The sequence below is a fragment of the Melanotaenia boesemani genome, chromosome 3 (assembly GCF_017639745.1).
Source record: "Melanotaenia boesemani isolate fMelBoe1 chromosome 3, fMelBoe1.pri, whole genome shotgun sequence".
NCBI lineage: Eukaryota > Metazoa > Chordata > Actinopteri > Atheriniformes > Melanotaeniidae > Melanotaenia > Melanotaenia boesemani.
In genome coordinates, this window is record NC_055684.1 from 22,912,938 (window position 1) to 22,931,741 (window position 18,804).

Below are 18,804 nucleotides of genomic sequence, written 5' to 3' on the forward strand. Positions count from 1 at the left end.
ATAAAATCTTAAATTTCAATACTTTGCTGCAAAATCTTTGCAGGTAATGACTACCTGAAGTCTGAAGTTTACAAGGATGTCCCAAGACTCGAGTAGATCTTTGCTATTGTGTCTTTCTGCATTTATCTGTAATTCATCTTCAGCAGATAAATTGCAGCTTCAGAACAACTTGACCATATTCCACTGTTCTACCCTTTAAAAATCCTGAGTTGCTTTCGCAGAATATTCAGAAATTGGCTATCTGTACTTTGAAGCGTCATTCTATCAGCTTTGATCATTTTAAATTGTTTTAGGTTATATTGAATTTTCAATTCCAAGATTTATTACAGTAACATAAAACATTCAAGGAAATCATTTTTCAATGGTTAGTGTTGACACATTCTTTTTCTTCAGGGTTACACTCTCAACCTTTCCTCTGCACCATTTCTCTTCATCTTCAGATTGCACTGTGTCCCACTTTATGGACTATCCCAGCGAGCCACATTATGTAAGGTAATATAGGAAGCAGGCTTTTAAATACGCTCAGGTTCTAGAGACACAGTCATGTCTGTTCATATACTGACATCTAATGGTCATTAAGGGTATTGCAGCGTAACTGTAAAATACCTACTACTACTCAACGCTGAGTAGAATCCGTACTTACCAACTTCCCAATTTCCTATTAAATGTAAAGTTTAACCTAAAAAAATATAATTTTTCTCAAATAAGTCAAATACATTTTGAATAAAAGTTTAATTCACAAAAATACATTGACCAGTATAATGAAAAAATGTACTAAAATGTACTTTAATAATCCATAAAAGCTGAAACATCATTGACAGAAAAAACACAAGAAGCAATATTAGAGTTGGTTTAGTATAATATATTTCAGCTTCAAGAGACATAGAAATCAATCCTTATTTTTCCCCATATTTCTTCTATAAAAGATCCATTTTCTGAAGTATTATGCAAAAAATGGCATTAGAATATATTATGGGAACTATGAAATCCCCGTGACTGAGTATAAAATTAAGTCACATCAGAGAGAGAGATTTGCAGAAGAGAAGTCCATGAACAACAGGGCGAACAAAGAAAAAATATATAATAAAAATAATAACACATATTATAGACCTTGATCTATCATCACTGACATGACAGGCATGGAGAATAGGTGTATGGCTATAAAAAAAATTCTCACTTTTCCACTTGATTTCACTTGAAAACATCTACACGTAATTTTTTCATGCTTGTTTTTGAAGAATATTTATAATCATACAACTAAAGGAGGTCGACTTCCATATCTTCCAAATACAATATTGAAAAAGATGAAATACTGAATCCATGTTCTAACTTTGTTTTCCTTCTTAGATGCTGTTTTTTTTTTTAAACTGTCAAAAGATAAAGAAAAAAATAAAAATAAAAATAAGGGGCTGCTCTCTGGCCATGTAGGCGGCTCATGGACTTTGTTTTACTTTCAGACTTTGCTGCATCTTAACATCATCAGTTTGTGGTGCTGTTTGTTGGTGCAGAAGTGGAGACTGTCCATTCAGGGTTCACACTGATACTGACACAGAGGAAGGTCCTCAGAGGTGAGAGACTAGAGTCTTCTCTCTCTCTTACTGTCTTTCTTTACTCTCTCCTGTAGGTCATCCTCGGCTTTGATAGGAGCAGTTCAGTCAGCTGATTCACTGTTTATGGCTGATGGAGGGAGGGGGCGGGGCTGTTGGAATGCTGGCACGTTCCAATCAGGGCAACAGTTCTTCATTACAGCATTTCTGCAAGACAGGATACAGCATTTATGATCAATGTGCTTACCCCTGCTATAGCAATCTTCAAAATATGACATGTATTGCAACAAGCAAACAATAAAAAACATCACAATGAATTTCATCCCAGTTTTCCATTTGACATCTACTGTCTTAGAGAGTAAAAAGTGAGGAGAAGAGATCATATACCTAGTTCAAAATTTCTGACCAGCTGCCAGGGCCCTACTTGTCCATACTGATGCAGATGCCGGTACTTAAAAAAATATATGTTTGGTGGGACAATTTAAAAGTATACAGAGACTGTTAACATGTTGCACTGAAAAAAGAAAAAAGATCTGTCTGGTTCTAATGTGGCAGTGAAATCTGAGTCTTCATTTAGTGCTTTTCACAGAAAGTGCTCGCTTAATTCAGGTTGTGCATCAGGCTTTTTTGTAATTGAAAAGTTTGTGTGGCTTGACACAGAGTTGCTGGGAGGCAGTTCTAATGGCTTTGGGTTTAGAGCACTAAGAAAGCAGAATGCCAAGTTCATGCCCATCTGACAACCTGATTGGCTGAGTTTATAAATCCATTTCGTACAGCATGACACTATCCAAAAGAAGGGAAAAAAAAAATCACAAAATTTGACTGGTTTTGAGATGTAAAGACTTACCATGAACAAGAAAACAGAAAAAAAACTGATGTAGGCACAGAAATGCCACCTAATGGTTTGTAGACTGTGATAACTAGTGAAACACAACAAATGAAATTCCCTTTTTTAAAATAATCTCTTTTAAATTAAATTTTATAGAGAAAAAAAGTTCTATAAAAAAAAAAAGATGTGTGTATTTAATTTAGGTGTTGCCCAGGGCCATGCCATATGTTCCCTGACATGACTTACTGAGGGGCATACATGGATATCAGCCATATTAATGTAACTGGTTTTATACATATACACACATATATATATATATATATATATATATATATATATATATATATATATATATATATACACACACACATAAATATATACCATTATACCAATATACCATTCTATCAGCTCCATGAACATTTCTGTCCCAGCGATAACTAAAAAAAAAAAAAAGAGACTCGTGGTTCAGAGCGCATGAGGTCAGCGTGATGGAAAACAGCCACCAAGTGAAAAGTTCCATCAACTGTGTTTGCAAGAGATGGAGGCGTTACAGTGCCTGCCACAGACAGAGCATGAACTGGTGTGCTGTGAGCAGCAGAACAGTGAATCTAAAATCCTGTTAGTGCTGGTTCACTGGGCTGGCCGGCATGTGAGCTGGATTTGGTAGGGGTGCAGACACCGCCCCGGGCATGCTGACAAGAGGCCCCACTCTCACACACTCTGGACTTCTAACTGACCAACACAGATGGATTCAGAATGGAAAGCAGTGGGTGCTTTAGTGACCCTGATGTCTGGGCTGGGCATAATGGCACTGTCTGTTTTACTAATCCAACGTTATCTGCAATTTAAAGGTTGTTTGTTTTTTGTTTTTTTTTAAATCCTATTCTGAAAGTTAATGATAATTTTAGAAGGTAAATGTAAAATCTCTGCAGTGGGTTGTGGTGTGTTGGTCTGGGAACTCTGAGGTTTTGCTGTGACAACTTTAGTTTAATTGTGTATACAGAGGGGCTCTTCCTACACTGGAAAGGTTTGTTTAGCAACACCTTTTTAAATTCGAAACAACAGTCTCATAATATTGATATTTTTATAAGGCAGGTCAGTTTTAATTGGTACTACCCAGTATATCAACTTTTACTCATATCAGTGTTTTAACTATTCTTGCAAATAACTTTTTTATATATTTATTTTTGCATTACAAATGATTCATTGCTAAAACAATGACTCAAAGATGACAGCCCAATGTGAAATTCCTTCTTCTGACCTGTATGTTTCATGGAGAATGATGAGAGAATTTTGGTCAAATAGTTTAACTGCAATGGCAGTAACAAAGTACTGAGCAGTTTAAACAGGGACTTGAACATTGTGGTGAGCCTTTGTGCTGAAAGAACCAAAAACCTGTTTATTTTTAACTAATAGCAGAGCAAGAAATAAGAAAAAGCCCTTTATTTTAACATGACTGAAAAGCAAAACACCTTTTTTTACAAATAAGTGACCGATCAAAAAATCTGCAATGAAAATTAGCAACATACAAGTGGAATAGAATCGGTTCGGTTTATTTATATAAAGCCAATTCACAACTCATCTCAAGGCACTCTGAAGACAAAGCAAGTAAACTGGGTCTATGTTCAAATGTAATTCACTAGGAAAGTTCACTTACATTTCAGTCTGCAAGATTGAAGCAAACTACAATTCAAGTTTCAATTCAATTCAATGTCTGACCCTTTTATTGCTTTAATTAAGTCACGATAGCCCTTTGAGGGGAAAAAAGCTCATAGCTTGTCAACAAACAAGGCTAACCAGTAACTAAAAACAAAAAATATTTAAAACCCATTACATGATTTCTAACATTACAAACACTAGCTACATTACATGGACAAATATTTAATCTATCCAATTAAAATCAATCTAATCAGAGATTCCAGCTGACATGTTTACATGGCGCCAGATGAAGTGATCTGATCAGTTGTATTTACATCATGGACAGATTTAATGTGACAGTGCCTACTACTTCAGAAGAACCGTTTTCTTTTTGTTTCTTTTTCTCCTTTTGACTGTCGAAATGCTTAATCATCCTCAACTCTTTCAGTTTCTAGCAAAAGCATTGTGTCCACCACAGTCCTGTTCTGTTTTGCTGCCGCCATTTTTCAAGTCTTCCCCAAACTCATTACGTCACATAACCCCCCACGTGGTTCAAGCATGGTTGTTTTTTCCTGCCGATCCGATCGTGAAAAGGTTTAAACCTCGATCAGACTGACAATTCTTTCTGATTGAGGCTGACTGGTACAGCTGACGTGTTTACATGACACATTTTTATTCTGACTGGACGTTCAATCGGATTAAAAGTGCTCCATGTAAACGCAGCAACTGACTCTTCCCTTCACGATCCCTGGTCCTGAATGACCTTTTCTGTCAGTCTTTTATTCTTAACACTGCTCACGCTTTCACTTTTAGAGCCTCAAGGAAATACTCTGAGACTGTCAACCATTCAACACTTTAAAGACAAGAAGCCACAAATACTTTGGCCTTTAATAGAAGGCCTAATTACATGTTATGCAGCCTAGTGTGTTTCAAATATTCTGCCTCCTTTAGACTTTATTCCCTTCAGTGTTTGGAAACACGGAGACCCAACTCAGTAATCTCTATGTGTGGGTGATACATGCCAGATCTCAAAAGATTTACTCAACTGATCAAACCTGGAGTCAGCTGAAGGAAATTTTCCACATTGGGGTGGAAACATTCTTTCCTTTGACTTTATATTAGTGTTGGATGAGTTTAGTAAAATTTGGTCTTATCAGGAGTTCGTAGTGAACGTGAACTCGGGCCTAGAAAAGTATTGGGAGTTAAAATTAGAAACAATCTGACATCGTATGTGTATGTTCAACATTCCCACAGAGAGCCAGTATTAATCACTCCAGCTTTTCTTCCAAGCTTCGACCCACCATTTAATGCATCATGAATGAAAGAGCATTGCAGCTAAAATAATTAAATATGTGTGTCTATTTAGAAGGATCTGCAGAAGTAATAGATTGGTTTAGTGAGTGTGTCTGGTTTCAGACTTCCTCCTTTACTTATATCCGACCAGACTGACAAAAGAAGAGAAATGCTCGGAAAAATGTTTATAAAAAGAGAATGGTTTTGGTTTTTGGGGGGAAATCGCATGACAGCAGCTCAGGACTTCCTCAGACATGATCAGCTGCTGCAATCTGCTGATGTCTGCAATTTATATCAAGCAAACAGACTGTGGCTCATTCATTCAAGAGTAGTGCAAAAAAAGTGCTAATGAGAGCATTTCAGAGATTTTCAAGAGTAACTCATGAATGTTAGCATATCTAAAAACATTTACTGCAGGACCACTGGTGGTAGCTTTTGACAGAAATAACATAACATATACCTCAAATTTCTAATGTGACATGATAAAGTTCCAGTTCAATCAGTTTAACCAAACAGAAGTTCTGCATCACATCACAAGCCACATGAAATGAATTTCCCCGTGTCCCGTTAGATGAATCCGGGTTAGGTCAGGTGTTTCTAAGCTTGTATTACTGTAGGTTTGTTTGCTACTTCTATTTTTATAGTAATTGTCTCTTCTTGAAACCTCTGCTATGCCTTTAGCTACCTATAGAGGGAGCTCTCTCTCTAAACTGCATCTCTCGTTTCTGAAATTCTGTCTGCTCAGGTTGTTCAGGAGGGAGACTAACCACTGTTTACACAACTTATTTACACTGAACAAATCTAACTTAGCTGCAGTAATGAAACCCGTGACAGACCGTGATCAATGATTAACTACAACTAAGCTAGGAAGCAATATCATTAGACAGCAGAGAAAGATCAAAACTATTACATAACATTCATTAACCTGACAGTCTATGAATCATGACCTCATTAATATGCTAGCAGCGTGGGTGTTCATGACTAATTCTTTTTAAATTGTGGGCACACTCACCTGGCTCAGAGCTGCTGCAGGGGCTGGAGGTGGGGGGATTTTTAAAGCAGGACACAGTTAGATTTCTTTTTTGCCTTCTTCTTTTCCACTGGTGTTTTCCTATTTATCTGTCTGACCAGGTCATAGAAGATCTAAAAGAGATAAAAGGTGACCAGAATCGGTTAAGTAACACTAGTAAATGTGTACCCTTTACACAACGCAGACCTACCACACTGTTGTAGCTTTAAGTGGTTACATGAGTCAAAGGGTTTAACAAGGCCATAGAGCATCTGACTAAGCTGTAGTTGTCTTTGCTAAATATAATTCTACTGATGAATATAATATTTATTAAAAGTAATGACATAAATTATCGACATCCCCTCCCTTTCAATGAACTTCATTAACAATAATAGTATTGTGGTTGATGTCACCATTTTCTGCGTGTTTACTCACATCAAGGACGTTGATCTTTGACTTAGCAGAGGACTCTAAAAAGGCACAGTTGTTCCACTGTCTGGCCAGATTCTGGCCCTGCTCCTTCCCCACCACACGCTCATCTTCCAAGTCGCACTTGTTCCCTACCAAGATCATCGGCACCTGAGACACACAAGAGCAAATAAATCTGTATGAATGTTGCATCTAAACTTCTAATGCTGTAAAATATCTTGTATGTTGGCACTTTTTTTTAAAAAAAAATTATAAATACAGTCAAATGTAAACATACATGACACCATATCTAAAGTTTTAAGTTAAGATTCCTTAAAACCCAGTGTATCCTGCAAGATGTTTTAAAATGATTTACATAAAAATTATGCACAAATCAGTTATTGCTCTAATTAGGTGCAGCCCCAAATTCACATCAGTGATAAGCAAAATACTACAAAATGCAAATTCCCTCATAGCACATCTAGTGATGATTGCACTTAAAGAATATATACAGTAAATTGGTTTACATACTGTACACTGTACTCTAGCTTTAGTATATTTGTCAATAATGGCAGGATGAAAGACTATAAAGATGTATGTCACTCATTCCTGACATCAATGTTCATCCGGTGGAGGGCCATGTGTGGACTTTGTAGCTGATGAACAAAGTACAACAGCGCATCACACGTCCATAACGAACCTCACCCACAGCAGTCGTAACACAATGTTGTGTTCTATCCTTGACTGCTGCAACAGAAACTCCAGCTATTTTCTGTAGGGGAGTGAGCTTTTGCTAAAACCTCTGTTGATACTTCAAACTTTTACAAGAAAGATTTGCAGTTCCTTCAACCTCTTGAAATCACTCCAACATTCATACAGTAAGATGCATATTTTATCAGACAACTTTCCATAAATGGCAAAAGTTTCATGCTGCCTCAATCTCCGTAAAACTACTAAAAGCCCTAAAAACACATTCTTATTAAGCATAAAGATCATGAAAAAAGTTACATGCTAAAAGAGGCTTGGGACAGATGTGACAGTATATTTGTCAAATAAACAAATTAAGCATTCTGCAAGTGCAAAAACAGCAAGACTTGCAATTCAAGGATAAATTAGAGAACACATTTGAACAAAGATATTAGAGAATCAACACTCTTGATTGCAACCTACAAAACTATTAAATGTTCAGCTACATTTTGTGTGTCTAGACTGAACAACCCTCTTCAGGTCACATCTTAGCATATGAAAATACTCAAAGGGATGAAAGTTGTATTCCATCCTAGTGTACTAACAACTAAAGAGAAAACAAATACTTGCACTTTGCAGGTGCTTTCCGAAGGCATAATGAAGTTTAAATAATTCATTCCATAGTCTTTTTTCATAGTCAACTTTTTTTCTAAAAGAAAATTCTTGAGAAAAAATGAAAGTGCAGCTAGTTGCAGAATCTACCAACACTTCTTTTGTGCATTGAAATGATTTAGCAGATCATCAAAACAAATGTTTGAAGGAAGAGAGAATATTTTTGGCTTAATTCCTGCCCTGACCGTCACAGTCAGCAAAGACAGAGCAGAGAGGGTGTCGGGATGCGTCTCATCCTGCCTGCTGTTTCCTGACCAGCTATCTAGGGAGAATGCTGGCCCGGAGGAAGTCATGGCAGCCCCGCCCAGCCAGGATAACATCGCCTTCCTTCCTGAATATTTTCAAACATATCAGCTGGATTCCATGCTCCAGCTGCTCTCAGGAATTATGATAGTGTAAAACTGTTTGTGTGCGTGCACTTTTTTTTCCTGGTATGCATTGTAGTTTCACAGTTTAACTTAGCTTCTAAAAACACTTACTGGAAAATTATAGTGACGAAAGGGCTTAAGAGTCAAGTTTACAGAAGACTTTGTCACAGAGTTCATGTGATATATCTGTTTGTGCTATAACTTAGCAACAATCAGATGATGGAAAGTTTTGCATTCAGGACAAGAGGCACCCATAAGGTATTAGTTGAAGCCCAAAATAAATAGATTTATGCTTGAGAAATCATGCTTTCACAGCCTTCATCAGGTTGACAAATGGCCACCAGACGTGTCTTGTAGATGAGGAAGCACTAGAAATTTATTAGGAATATGTTCATATCCTGGCATGCTTAAACTTGCTCATACGTCAGCCATTTTCCGTATCCACAGGTCTACTGTCATGGGTTGCTTTTCAAGTAGTGTGGTCACACTCCCTGAATAAAGAATGTCCAGGAGATCCCTTTTTTCCCCCTGTATTTCTGTTGCTTTGTCCAAGAGGCAGACGACAGGAAACTGAGATGTTTAGATTAATCCCACAGAGGTTGGTTCTTGATGTTTGATATCCAAACAAGCCCTCACACTGGACTGCCGAGTGACATTTCTCCCAGGGGTCCTGGGAGAACCAGTGGTATGCTCTGCTAACACAAACTGTAAGCCAAGCTGGGAATACAAAGTATGGCAAAATGGTTGGATGGATGGAGGTATGCAGTGAAGAAAAAAAATGTTCAGTGTCAGCAGCACACAAGGCAGCAACCTACTTGAAGAATCCACACAGCCCACAGACAATCTGTTCAGACACTGTTAACATAGTACAGACAAGTCCTATCACGCTCACAACAGCATGCTAAAGAACGGATAGCAGGGAATACAGAAGCATATAAAATAGTGCCAACTGATGGAGATAGTCCTTCCAAATGTAGCAGTGAGTCACAAGTATCAATTTCTTTTTAAATGGCTTTTATATTCTCATAACTATTGTTTACTTTTAGCTTTTTACTTTTTTCTTTTACAGTGTTTTTATGTGGCACTTGCAATGTAATTTCATTCTGCAGTGCATCTCTGGTTTACTGTTTTTGAATGACAATAAAGTAATCTAGCTATCTATGCATTGAGTTAGTACTATGCCAGTCACACAAGCAGAGATAGGAATGGCCCAGAAAAGTCATAAGACCGCTCTTACATAAGAACTGTGGAAGGAAGTAAAGGAAGCAAGCTTTTAATATCCTGGTGACTGCTTACTTTATTTTTCTCTCCTAATGATTTCTGTAAAGTGTTGGATTTTGACCATATCATGTTCAGCCTCGAGTTCTTAAAAAGGATTTGTTTTTTTATTCAGCTTTGCAATAAACGCATCTGTGCATTTTGCTAGCTTTGCAGTAAATGGTGCATGGCAGAGCTGAGAAAAGAGCAGCTGTAGCAACAACCACATTCTCTGCTTTAGCTCTGAAAAAGCTTGGAAATTTTCTCCAAATAAGAAAAATCAGTCTTTGTAGATGATTAAAGGAAAATGTGCTTAACATTTCCTTTGCTTGTGCATTCCTGCAAGGGGCAAAGAAAGATAAACAGATGTCACGGCTATTATAGGTAAAAGCTTAAATCACCCCGGAGTTGATGGCTGATAGAGTATCCGTAACAGCAAGGTAAGCAAAACTGTTGGAACTGAACTATGTAATCAAAAGAAACACATTTCCAGTAGAAAAGGAACATGAACTGATTCCTTGCATGTGGAGAAGCCACTGATCCTGCAATCCAGCTGTTAGCCTGAGGCTAACCTCAGTCCCTAAACCACAGAGGCTCTAATGAAGCACCACAGCCTAACAATCCAGTGTGCTTTTGATGAGCTGAGGCTTTCCTTGCACATCACCCCTGAATGTCCAATCACCCGAACAAAGTGCCAGGCCACAGTAAGACCACAAGGAAAGCCATAAAGAAGAGAGCAGGGTGCACAAAGGCTTGGGTAAGCCTAGTCAAAAGAAAAAAAGGGCATAGAATATTGGCACAGATAGAGAGCAACAGAAGCTAAAAGGACAGAAAAGGGTGGTACAATGTGGGCTACAGAGGGGTAATATGGATGATTGATTGGGAGAGTGTGGAGGGGGGAAGCAAGAGAGAGGGTTATGGCAACATTCCCTCCCTTCAGAGATCACCAAAAAAGGGCATCTTAGATCCTGCTGACGCATTATCTGCTCCACCAGAAAGGGGATGGAGTGCTTACTCACTTCAACAGCTTCACAATTTGCCAGAGGAACAGAGATGGAAATGTGCTGCCGACAAACAGTAACTTTAGAAAAATAATGAGATGACACCTTTTTTCTTTTTCCTTTTCTCTGTGTTACAGATCCAGACTAGGGGCAGTTTTAAAGAAGAAACCTGCACTGCATCTGATAATACCAAGAGAAAGTGTATGCAAAATTATAGTACATTTTACTAGATTTTTAGTTGAGAGTATCCATGTTCTGTGTTTAAACAAAAATGCTTAGTCGATTACACATGAAAACAGTTTTCTTACATCCTCTGTGTCCTTTACTCGTAGAATCTGTTCTCTCAGATCTTGGAGGTCATTGAAGGTGGACTGTGCTGTGATGGAGTATACCAGGGCAAAACCTTGGCCATTCTTCATGTACAAGTCCCTCATTGCTGTGAATTGTTCCTAAATGGGAAGGGGATGGGAAAAAAAATTAATAAAAACAGTTGCATACACCCTATCAACTTTCTGCCTTTTTAGAAATCACTTGTACCAATGAACAATTTCCTTCCACATTCTATGAAATTTGCATTTGTGGAACCAGCTTTAAACTGAAATAATAAATAAGCTAAAGTAAAATATTTGGAAGCTTCATATTCTGTAATGTTAGGATTTGTAGCTTTGCCTCCTTTTTTTCTCATTAGTTTGTTTTACAATATAAAAATCTTTTTGGAGCTGTGTGGACTACATGTACCATTTGCTACAGAAAAAAAGAGAACTTTCTGTAACTGTAACTAAATATTGTTTTGTGTATCTAAAACATGTTTCTCTTGTAAATAATTAATAATAATCTTGTAATAATGTGTCTCTCAATGTGACTACCGGCATAAATAAAAGTTAAATAAAAAAATAAAAACTGAGAACATTGGATTAGACCAGGGACGTCAAACTCCAGTCCTCGAGAGCTATTGCCCTGCACTGTTTAGATGTTAATGACCCACTTATTTGAGTCAGGTGTGTTGCAGCAGGGAAACACCTAAAACATGCAGGACATGAGCTCGCAAGGACCAGAGATGGAGATCCCTGAATTAGACTGTGTAAAAACAACATACTAATATTTAACCATTTTGAGATGTTTTACAAACCAAATAATAACTTAAGTATATGGGCTAGTTCATATCATAATAGACGGGACTCAAGTTCTTTTTGTCCTTTGTTTCATTTGGTTTTGTTTTTTTTACATTAGCACGCTGCAAACAAACACAAAAACGTAATTTAATTTTCATCTAAAACCTAATGTCAGCATTTGAACTGCTTGTCCACCTTTAATAATAATAACAACAATAAGAATAATAATGATAGCACATCATACTGTAGAGGTATGAGAAGGGCATTTATTGACTGTATTGCAGTGAAGTCATCATGATCCCTTGTTGTAAAAATCTCTGAATGCAATTCCAGTTCATTTAGCCCATAGTGTGATTAAACTGCTTGTTTTAGGATATATTTCATTAAACTTTCTTACGTAATAATTTGGTGTAATTTATCTGACAGTTTTTTATTTTGCTAAACGTACTACTCTGGAAGAGAATTTCTTGAATCAGGTTCAATGCTACTCGTGTTCAATAATTTCATCTAAGAGCAGTAGGATGGGTATTTCAATAGCACAAAGTTCACTTACTGTGCCGGCTGTGTCGAGAATTTCAAGCATACATTGCTGCCCATCTACCTCCACTTGCTGTAAGAGAAAAAAAAAATTAAAAATTGCACTTGTGTGAAGCTTAATTTGAGGACACTGAGACCTTTTGTTGTTTATACAGAGATGTGCTTAATCCATTCTAAATGGGCTAAGATAGTGTGCACAGTAAAGGATAATGCATGAAGTAGTGAGTAGGGTTAAACTGAAGCATTCACAAGCCCATTACCATGATGTGAATCTGCAGAGCAGCTGCAAACAATCAGTCTCATTTCAGATCCAGCAATCTGCCTCTTCCCTCCTCGAGAGGCAACTCACCTTTCTGTACGAGTCTTCTATTGTAGGGTCATATTTTTCCACAAAGATTCCTTGTACAAACTGAACTGTCTGTAAGAGAAGTTACAGAGAAAGAAAATGTCACATCCCTATTCAAATATCTCTACTGGCACACAGTCCATCTACAATCACTGCAACAAAGCAGGACATGTGGAACAAGGATGTCCATGAAGTGATGGGCATTATAGTCATGATGGTTACAGAAGACTAAAGCCCATAGTTCCCATTTTACTGATGTGTAACTGCACAAAGTGTGAACTGTGCTATATAAAGCTCAGTGCCGAGTGGCACGTTTGCATCGAGGGGTGTCGACCAGTTAAACCTGATAACAAGCTAATCCTGCCAGTTCAAGGGATTAAACTGACTCAGACACCTGGTCAAAGTTAGCTAGTGGGAGAAAGCAACATTTTACACATGGTCTCTTGAGAATCTTGTAATGACAAAACTATACATTAATGCTCAAGGTCAGTTTGTTTTATATCACAAATGAGATAACCAGTGGTTAAAATCTGGTCTTACTGAGTTTTTGTTTCAATTATCAATCCTTTCTTAAGCAACAATTGGAGAGTTGTTGCAGTTGTCCAATTTTAGCTGACGACAGGCACAAACACACAAAAATATAGCTGTGTCAAGACACTAGCAAAAAGGAAGACATTAACACTTGTCAGTAAACACAAGCAAAAATAAGTTGGTAATTTACAAGAATGATAGTTCCATCACTGTAGTTCTTCATTAACATAATTTGCTTTGATCTGCCTAACTTTCTTTTTTCACTTATTTAACCAATTAGTTTCCTTCAAAAGTTGGTCAAATGTCTTGCTGTTTAACTGGCAATTATCTACAAAGTATTTGGGAAACTCTCTGCAGGGGAATTAGATGTAGGGTGGACAGGAAGGGGATCAGGAGGCCATACTCACCAGAGCGGACTTGCCCACACCTCCAGAGCCTAACACCACTAGCTTGTATTCACGCATGGCGGGATTGCTTCACGGGACAGCCCAACAGTCTGCACTGGACAAACAGGAAGAAGCAAAACAGAACAAAGAAAAAAGAATAACTGTGAAATATAAAGACTGGGATAAAAATTATATATAAAAAAAACACAGACTGCTCAAAGAAACTTTGTTTTCATATGAAATAAAGGTCTGATCTCCAAGTTTTTTCACTCCAGAAAGGAAGGATTCTAGCCATTCCTGGAGGTTATGGACAAGAAGGAGCACAACAATGGAGGGAACACCCATAAGTGGAGCTGCTTCAGGGTGGAGGAGGTGAAGCGTATGTGACCCTTCTCTAACACAAACCAGCTGTGGTGAATATGAGTAAAGAGGGATCCGAACGGGAGATGATACAAGAACCTGGCAAGATTCTTCTCCAAATGACGCAATCATTTGGCGTTCACACACCAAAACACACTCTGCTGTCAGAACAGTCAAACATTCACTAAATTTTGGTGTTTGTAATGGAACCATTATGTTGTCTATCTCCTTGTCAACTGACAGAAAACAGCTGAGGGAAGGGAAAACTGGGACGGGAGGAAATTGTGAATTCACTGGAATACCCCTTTAAGCGATGTGAAGGATTCACTGGCACACTGGAGTCTAAAGTCAGTTGGGCTTGCCAACTGGGTCACTACAAGCTAGGCTGCAGAGCCCCACAGAAGCTGGGATCAAATCAAAGCCAAAAACAAGATTCTGCTTTTTGTTTGTTTTGTTTCAGTTTTCCTTCCCAAACAAGAAACAGTTTTAACTCTGCGCATGATTGTGCCATACTCATCAACATTTTTCCTGTTAATAATATTTGCATGGTCAAGCTGATATCTGAGGCTTGACAAAATTAGGTTTTACACCACCTTAGCCGTGAAAGTACAGACTTGTACTTTGTGGTGATGAGATGAAAAGTGCAGCTCAGAGACATCAAGGCTGTGTAGATAATCAGAAAGTAGCTTGTGCTCCAGTCAGGGTCCCAAAGTATAGCCTCATTTAATAATCAACCATTTTTGTCAACTATCAAAAGCTAATCATCAGTCATTCTGGGAGGATGATTATCCTCTCCCACATCATTCATTTTAAAGCTCAATTCATCAAAATTCTCAGGGGGGTGGGCACAAAGGACTAAGACCTCCATCTTCAATCACAAGCAGTGGCCACTGGAATATGAAGCCTGGACTGTGAATAATTCATTTTCTCTAATCCTTTTCACAGAAACAGAAATTCTCCTTGCACAGTTTGGGAGAAGCCAGTGAACACAGAAGGAAAAAGAACAGGACTGCATGAGTGCTATGCAAACACACATGGCTGTTCCTTCATGTAAACTTTCAAGCTCAAAGTCAAGTGTGTGCACAGTGTCACATATACAAATGTCATCCAGACAATGTCATACTTAGATTTAGGCTAGGATTCACTTGTCAGCTATCTGCACGTCACGTTTCTTGTATGAAAGCTGTGGCCTGACTCTTGTTAAGGCAGACGATGTCAGGAGGCTACTCTCTGACAGGGGGAGTTGGATTATAATGCAATTGCTTCAGACATAATGTAGGATGCTTGCTCTTCTAGAAACTTATACGACCAGTTTAAATGACCTTATCGATTACAGCTTAATAAACTCTACTTACAGTTGGCCAGTAAAGCTTCACCCTCTCTCTTACTTAGCTTCCACCCATAAGAAAAGCCTCTCCTACATGTGAATATAGCATGAGTGAATAGGAAGTCCTTGTTTTGACTTCATCGTGTATACAAACTACCATACCAGGAAAACTACACACTACACTGTATGCCATCACCTCCACGCCAACACACTCACCACATATACACAGCCCCAAAGCCATTTAAGGACATCAGTTTTTAAAACAAAAATCTCACCCTCTCTTCTCTACCCTTCAACTACACACTGTAATTTCCAGCAAAACAAACACACTGCTGCCGTTTCTCTCATAGTAATGACAGCAAATAAGGAATGAGGGAAAGCCACATGCCACAGAAAACATGCCCCACCATGACATCACAGCATCACTCACCCACTAAAGCCAAAGGTATGTATCCATCTAAGGCTGGAAATTGGATTAGGTCTCACTGGTAGCAAGAACAAGCAGCGAATGCAAGTCTGGATGAACTGCAAAACCTATTTAATGGAATGTTTTGTGACAAACCCACAATCCACTATTTCCTGGTCTACAGAGGCTAATCGGACAGCGAAGAAGATGTCACATTAACTGACTCAGCAGGACATGACTGACAGCCTTCCTCTGTATCTTCCAGCTATTGCAAATAGTGAAACTGCACACATCCGCTGGTTAAACTAGCACCAACGATACCAACTTTTGTGTGAATATTCTTAGTTGTTAACCCACATGTAACTTACAGGAGCTATGCTGGTTAAAATACATCCATTTAAGGTTGAGTGACAGAAGAAAAACAAAGAAAAAAAATTGTGAGACAGTGGTGGTAGAGCAGTGTGGGTTTTTTTTTTTGTTTGTTTTTTTTTTATGCTGATAAGCATCTAGTTATTCATTACCTATGCAAAGACCACAGTTCTTACCACTTGTTCAAGCCAAGTTTAAGCTAAACGTAGGGGGATTAACTTGCTACTAACAGAAAAACATCAAAACATTTTTTGTACCAGTATCCTAATTCTTTTTAATTTAATGTGTGAACTGTACAGAAAAGGTTTACTGAACAAAGTCTCCCATGTAAAGAGAAATAAAATCTTCATTGTTCAAATTTTTGTCTTTAAAAATGTTAAATTGAATATTTGGCTGTACAGAAAATGGGCTTTTTGTGTTCTGATTTAAAAAAGTCTGACTAATTATGCCAATAACTGGATTAATTAATTTGTAGTCTTAACAACTGAACCCTTCCTCCAATTTACTATAATTACTTCCATGGTTTTTCCTTGTAAACTTCTCCAGGAAATTAGGAATTTACAAGCTTAGAAAATACACCACCAGAGCCAACTCCAGGGGTGAGGGATGATGTATTCACATTTGTGACTGAACATAGAGTCCCTTTAAGTAATATGGAAATTAAGGTTTCTTGGTTAACAATCTGTATTTGCCATTGACCTTAGATAGACAAGATAAATTCAGACATTAGTTCAACTCTCTGAAGTCAGTCTCTTCATCAAAATAACACTTATATACGAAATATGATGCTAAAGAACCTACTTATCCCTTTCTCTAAGTCTTGCATCTCTTTCAGATCCACTGCAATCCCGAAATACCCCCATGAGTCAGATCAAAACTGCAACTAAGCACCAAAAACTTCACTGTGACTTAATTCTGACAAAGACCTGTAACTGACAAACACTGTCAGCCAAATGCATCTGTCTCACGGGGCCCTTGACTTGTAACCACATCCTCTTTCCAAAGCGCAAGAAGGCTTCATGCTGATAGGATGGAAAAGGAGTAGCTACCAACTAAAATAACCCCTGTCAATCTCTGTTCCTGTTCAAAACTCCAAACGCAAGTAAAGGGGTTGATAAACTATATTACGATTTCAAAAACTGGCTAATGTGAGATACAAAGAACAAAATCAATCAAATGGGGGATCATTTACAATTAGCATCTTTGTAGAAAGGGCTACTTCGCTAGAAAATCGTGTTAACAAATATATAACACTACTGGCCTGCTTTATAATTTGATGATGGAGTGCACTTTCCTGTATCAAAACACTGTCCATGTAGCATAAAATAATAACATGTCTCAGGCTGGCATAAGGCTTGGACAAGGGAAAGTCACTTGAGCTCTTGGGTTATCTCACTGTGATTCTACCTAATTTGCTTACGGCAGTAGCATATGGTTATCACTCCAGGTCATGCTAAGTCCCTGCAATCTGTGGCTCTAACTACACCACAGAGCGATGACCAACGCGGCATCGATGTGTTATCATTACAACATTTTTTCCATAACATTAATCAAATTCTGTACAAATCTTAAGCCTGCTTACAGATTAATCCTTACAATATCACAAATCTATAATCCAGGCAATCCAGGACAACATCTGCTCACAAACAATCAATCTAAATTCGGCAAAGCAGCAACCATAAGTACCGTTATGAAGCTTGTTAGCTAAATTCCGCTAACTAGCTAGCTTAAATGCCTGCTACGGGCCGCCGACACTTCACACACCGTTAGCTGCGGCTCGTTAGCAGGCTAGCTAACTAGCCGACACATTCCTTTTAATGTGTGTTTTCAAAACACAGCTAGCCTGTCTGAAACGTGCTGCAACCAAGCCCGTGTCATAATTCAAACACCAACCAGACACGGCAGACCTTAAATTAAGTCATATTACAATGTAGTTTATTAAGAAAGACACAACCGATAGCTAACGTTACCTGCCCTTCCGCCTGGCCTTGACTAAAATGGGAGTGCACACTCTGGTTTTTACTTGAGGACAATTATTTATATTAACCCGATAAGTAAAGCTATCGCCGTGCACTTTGCTTTGTTTGCCTACTGTCCGGCAAGTGTCCACGCCAAGAGTTAACACGCAAATGACTTATTTGACCGCGTTTAGCATGTAGTAAAGTTTGGCATTGCACTCACCGTTTCTGGCTCGCTGTCTCTCGCAGCTCCGCAAGTGTCAGTTCGTCAGTTCGCCTCCAGCAGCGTCTGTGCGCAGCGGACGTCACTCCGGCTGTTTCACGTTTTTCTTAAAAGGCCATGACACATGGAGCGCATCGTTTGCATGACAACGGGCTGCATATTAACGATGACTGTCAACAGTATTACACACGCATACAAGTGGATTTATTCATCCTATTTTGCAAAGCAATTACACATTTCCCTTGTTCCCATTAAAACATTACTCAAAGATGTTCAAAAATACAGTAATAACATTTTGAGGTAGCTACATCATGGTTGCACTCCATTACACTATAGGACCTGCTATCCTTTATGGCATGTACTTGAAAGGTTTAGATATTTTTTAATACTCTCCACAACAGATAGGACTCTAATAGCATTTAAAATACAAATAGAACACAAATAGATTTTTTCAAGGTTTCAAATATATGTTCTAATGATCCATTATTTAAGTCAAAATCAAAGATCTGAGAAGAGTCCAAAATGTGAACACTTGTCCAC

At 38.2% G+C, this 18,804-nt stretch overlaps 1 protein-coding gene across 2 annotated transcripts; it reads right to left on the reverse strand.

The window, feature by feature from the left end:
- Positions 1-841: 841 nt before the first annotated feature.
- LOC121637282 (ras-related protein Rap-1A-like) lies at positions 842-18,397 on the reverse strand. Of its 2 annotated transcripts, none has more exons than XM_041981327.1 (8): positions 18,265-18,397; positions 13,643-13,731; positions 12,708-12,776; positions 12,375-12,431; positions 11,018-11,158; positions 6,752-6,895; positions 6,320-6,450; positions 842-1,754 (listed from the first exon to the last, which is right to left on the reverse strand). In XM_041981327.1, exons 2-7 carry the CDS (start codon positions 13,697-13,699, stop codon positions 6,361-6,363), a joined length of 558 nt encoding a protein of 185 aa, XP_041837261.1. In that variant the 5' UTR covers positions 13,700-13,731; positions 18,265-18,397; the 3' UTR covers positions 842-1,754; positions 6,320-6,360. The 2 variants fall into 2 exon arrangements, with proteins under 2 accessions (XP_041837261.1, XP_041837262.1); XM_041981328.1 differs by having other exon boundaries at positions 13,643-13,736; positions 18,265-18,319.
- Positions 18,398-18,804: the final 407 nt, after the last annotated feature.

Coding starts and splice junctions, on each gene's coding strand:
- LOC121637282 (XM_041981327.1), bottom strand. CDS start 13,699: ATGCGTGAATACAAGCTAGTGGTGTTAGGCTCTGGAGGTGTGGGCAAG. Junction 12,777..13,642: donor GTGTGGGCAAGTCCGCTCTG/GTGAGTATGGCC, acceptor CTTCTCTTACAG/ACAGTTCAGTTTGTACAAGG. Junction 12,432..12,707: donor TAGAAGACTCGTACAGAAAG/GTGAGTTGCCTC, acceptor TTTCTCTTACAG/CAAGTGGAGGTAGATGGGCA.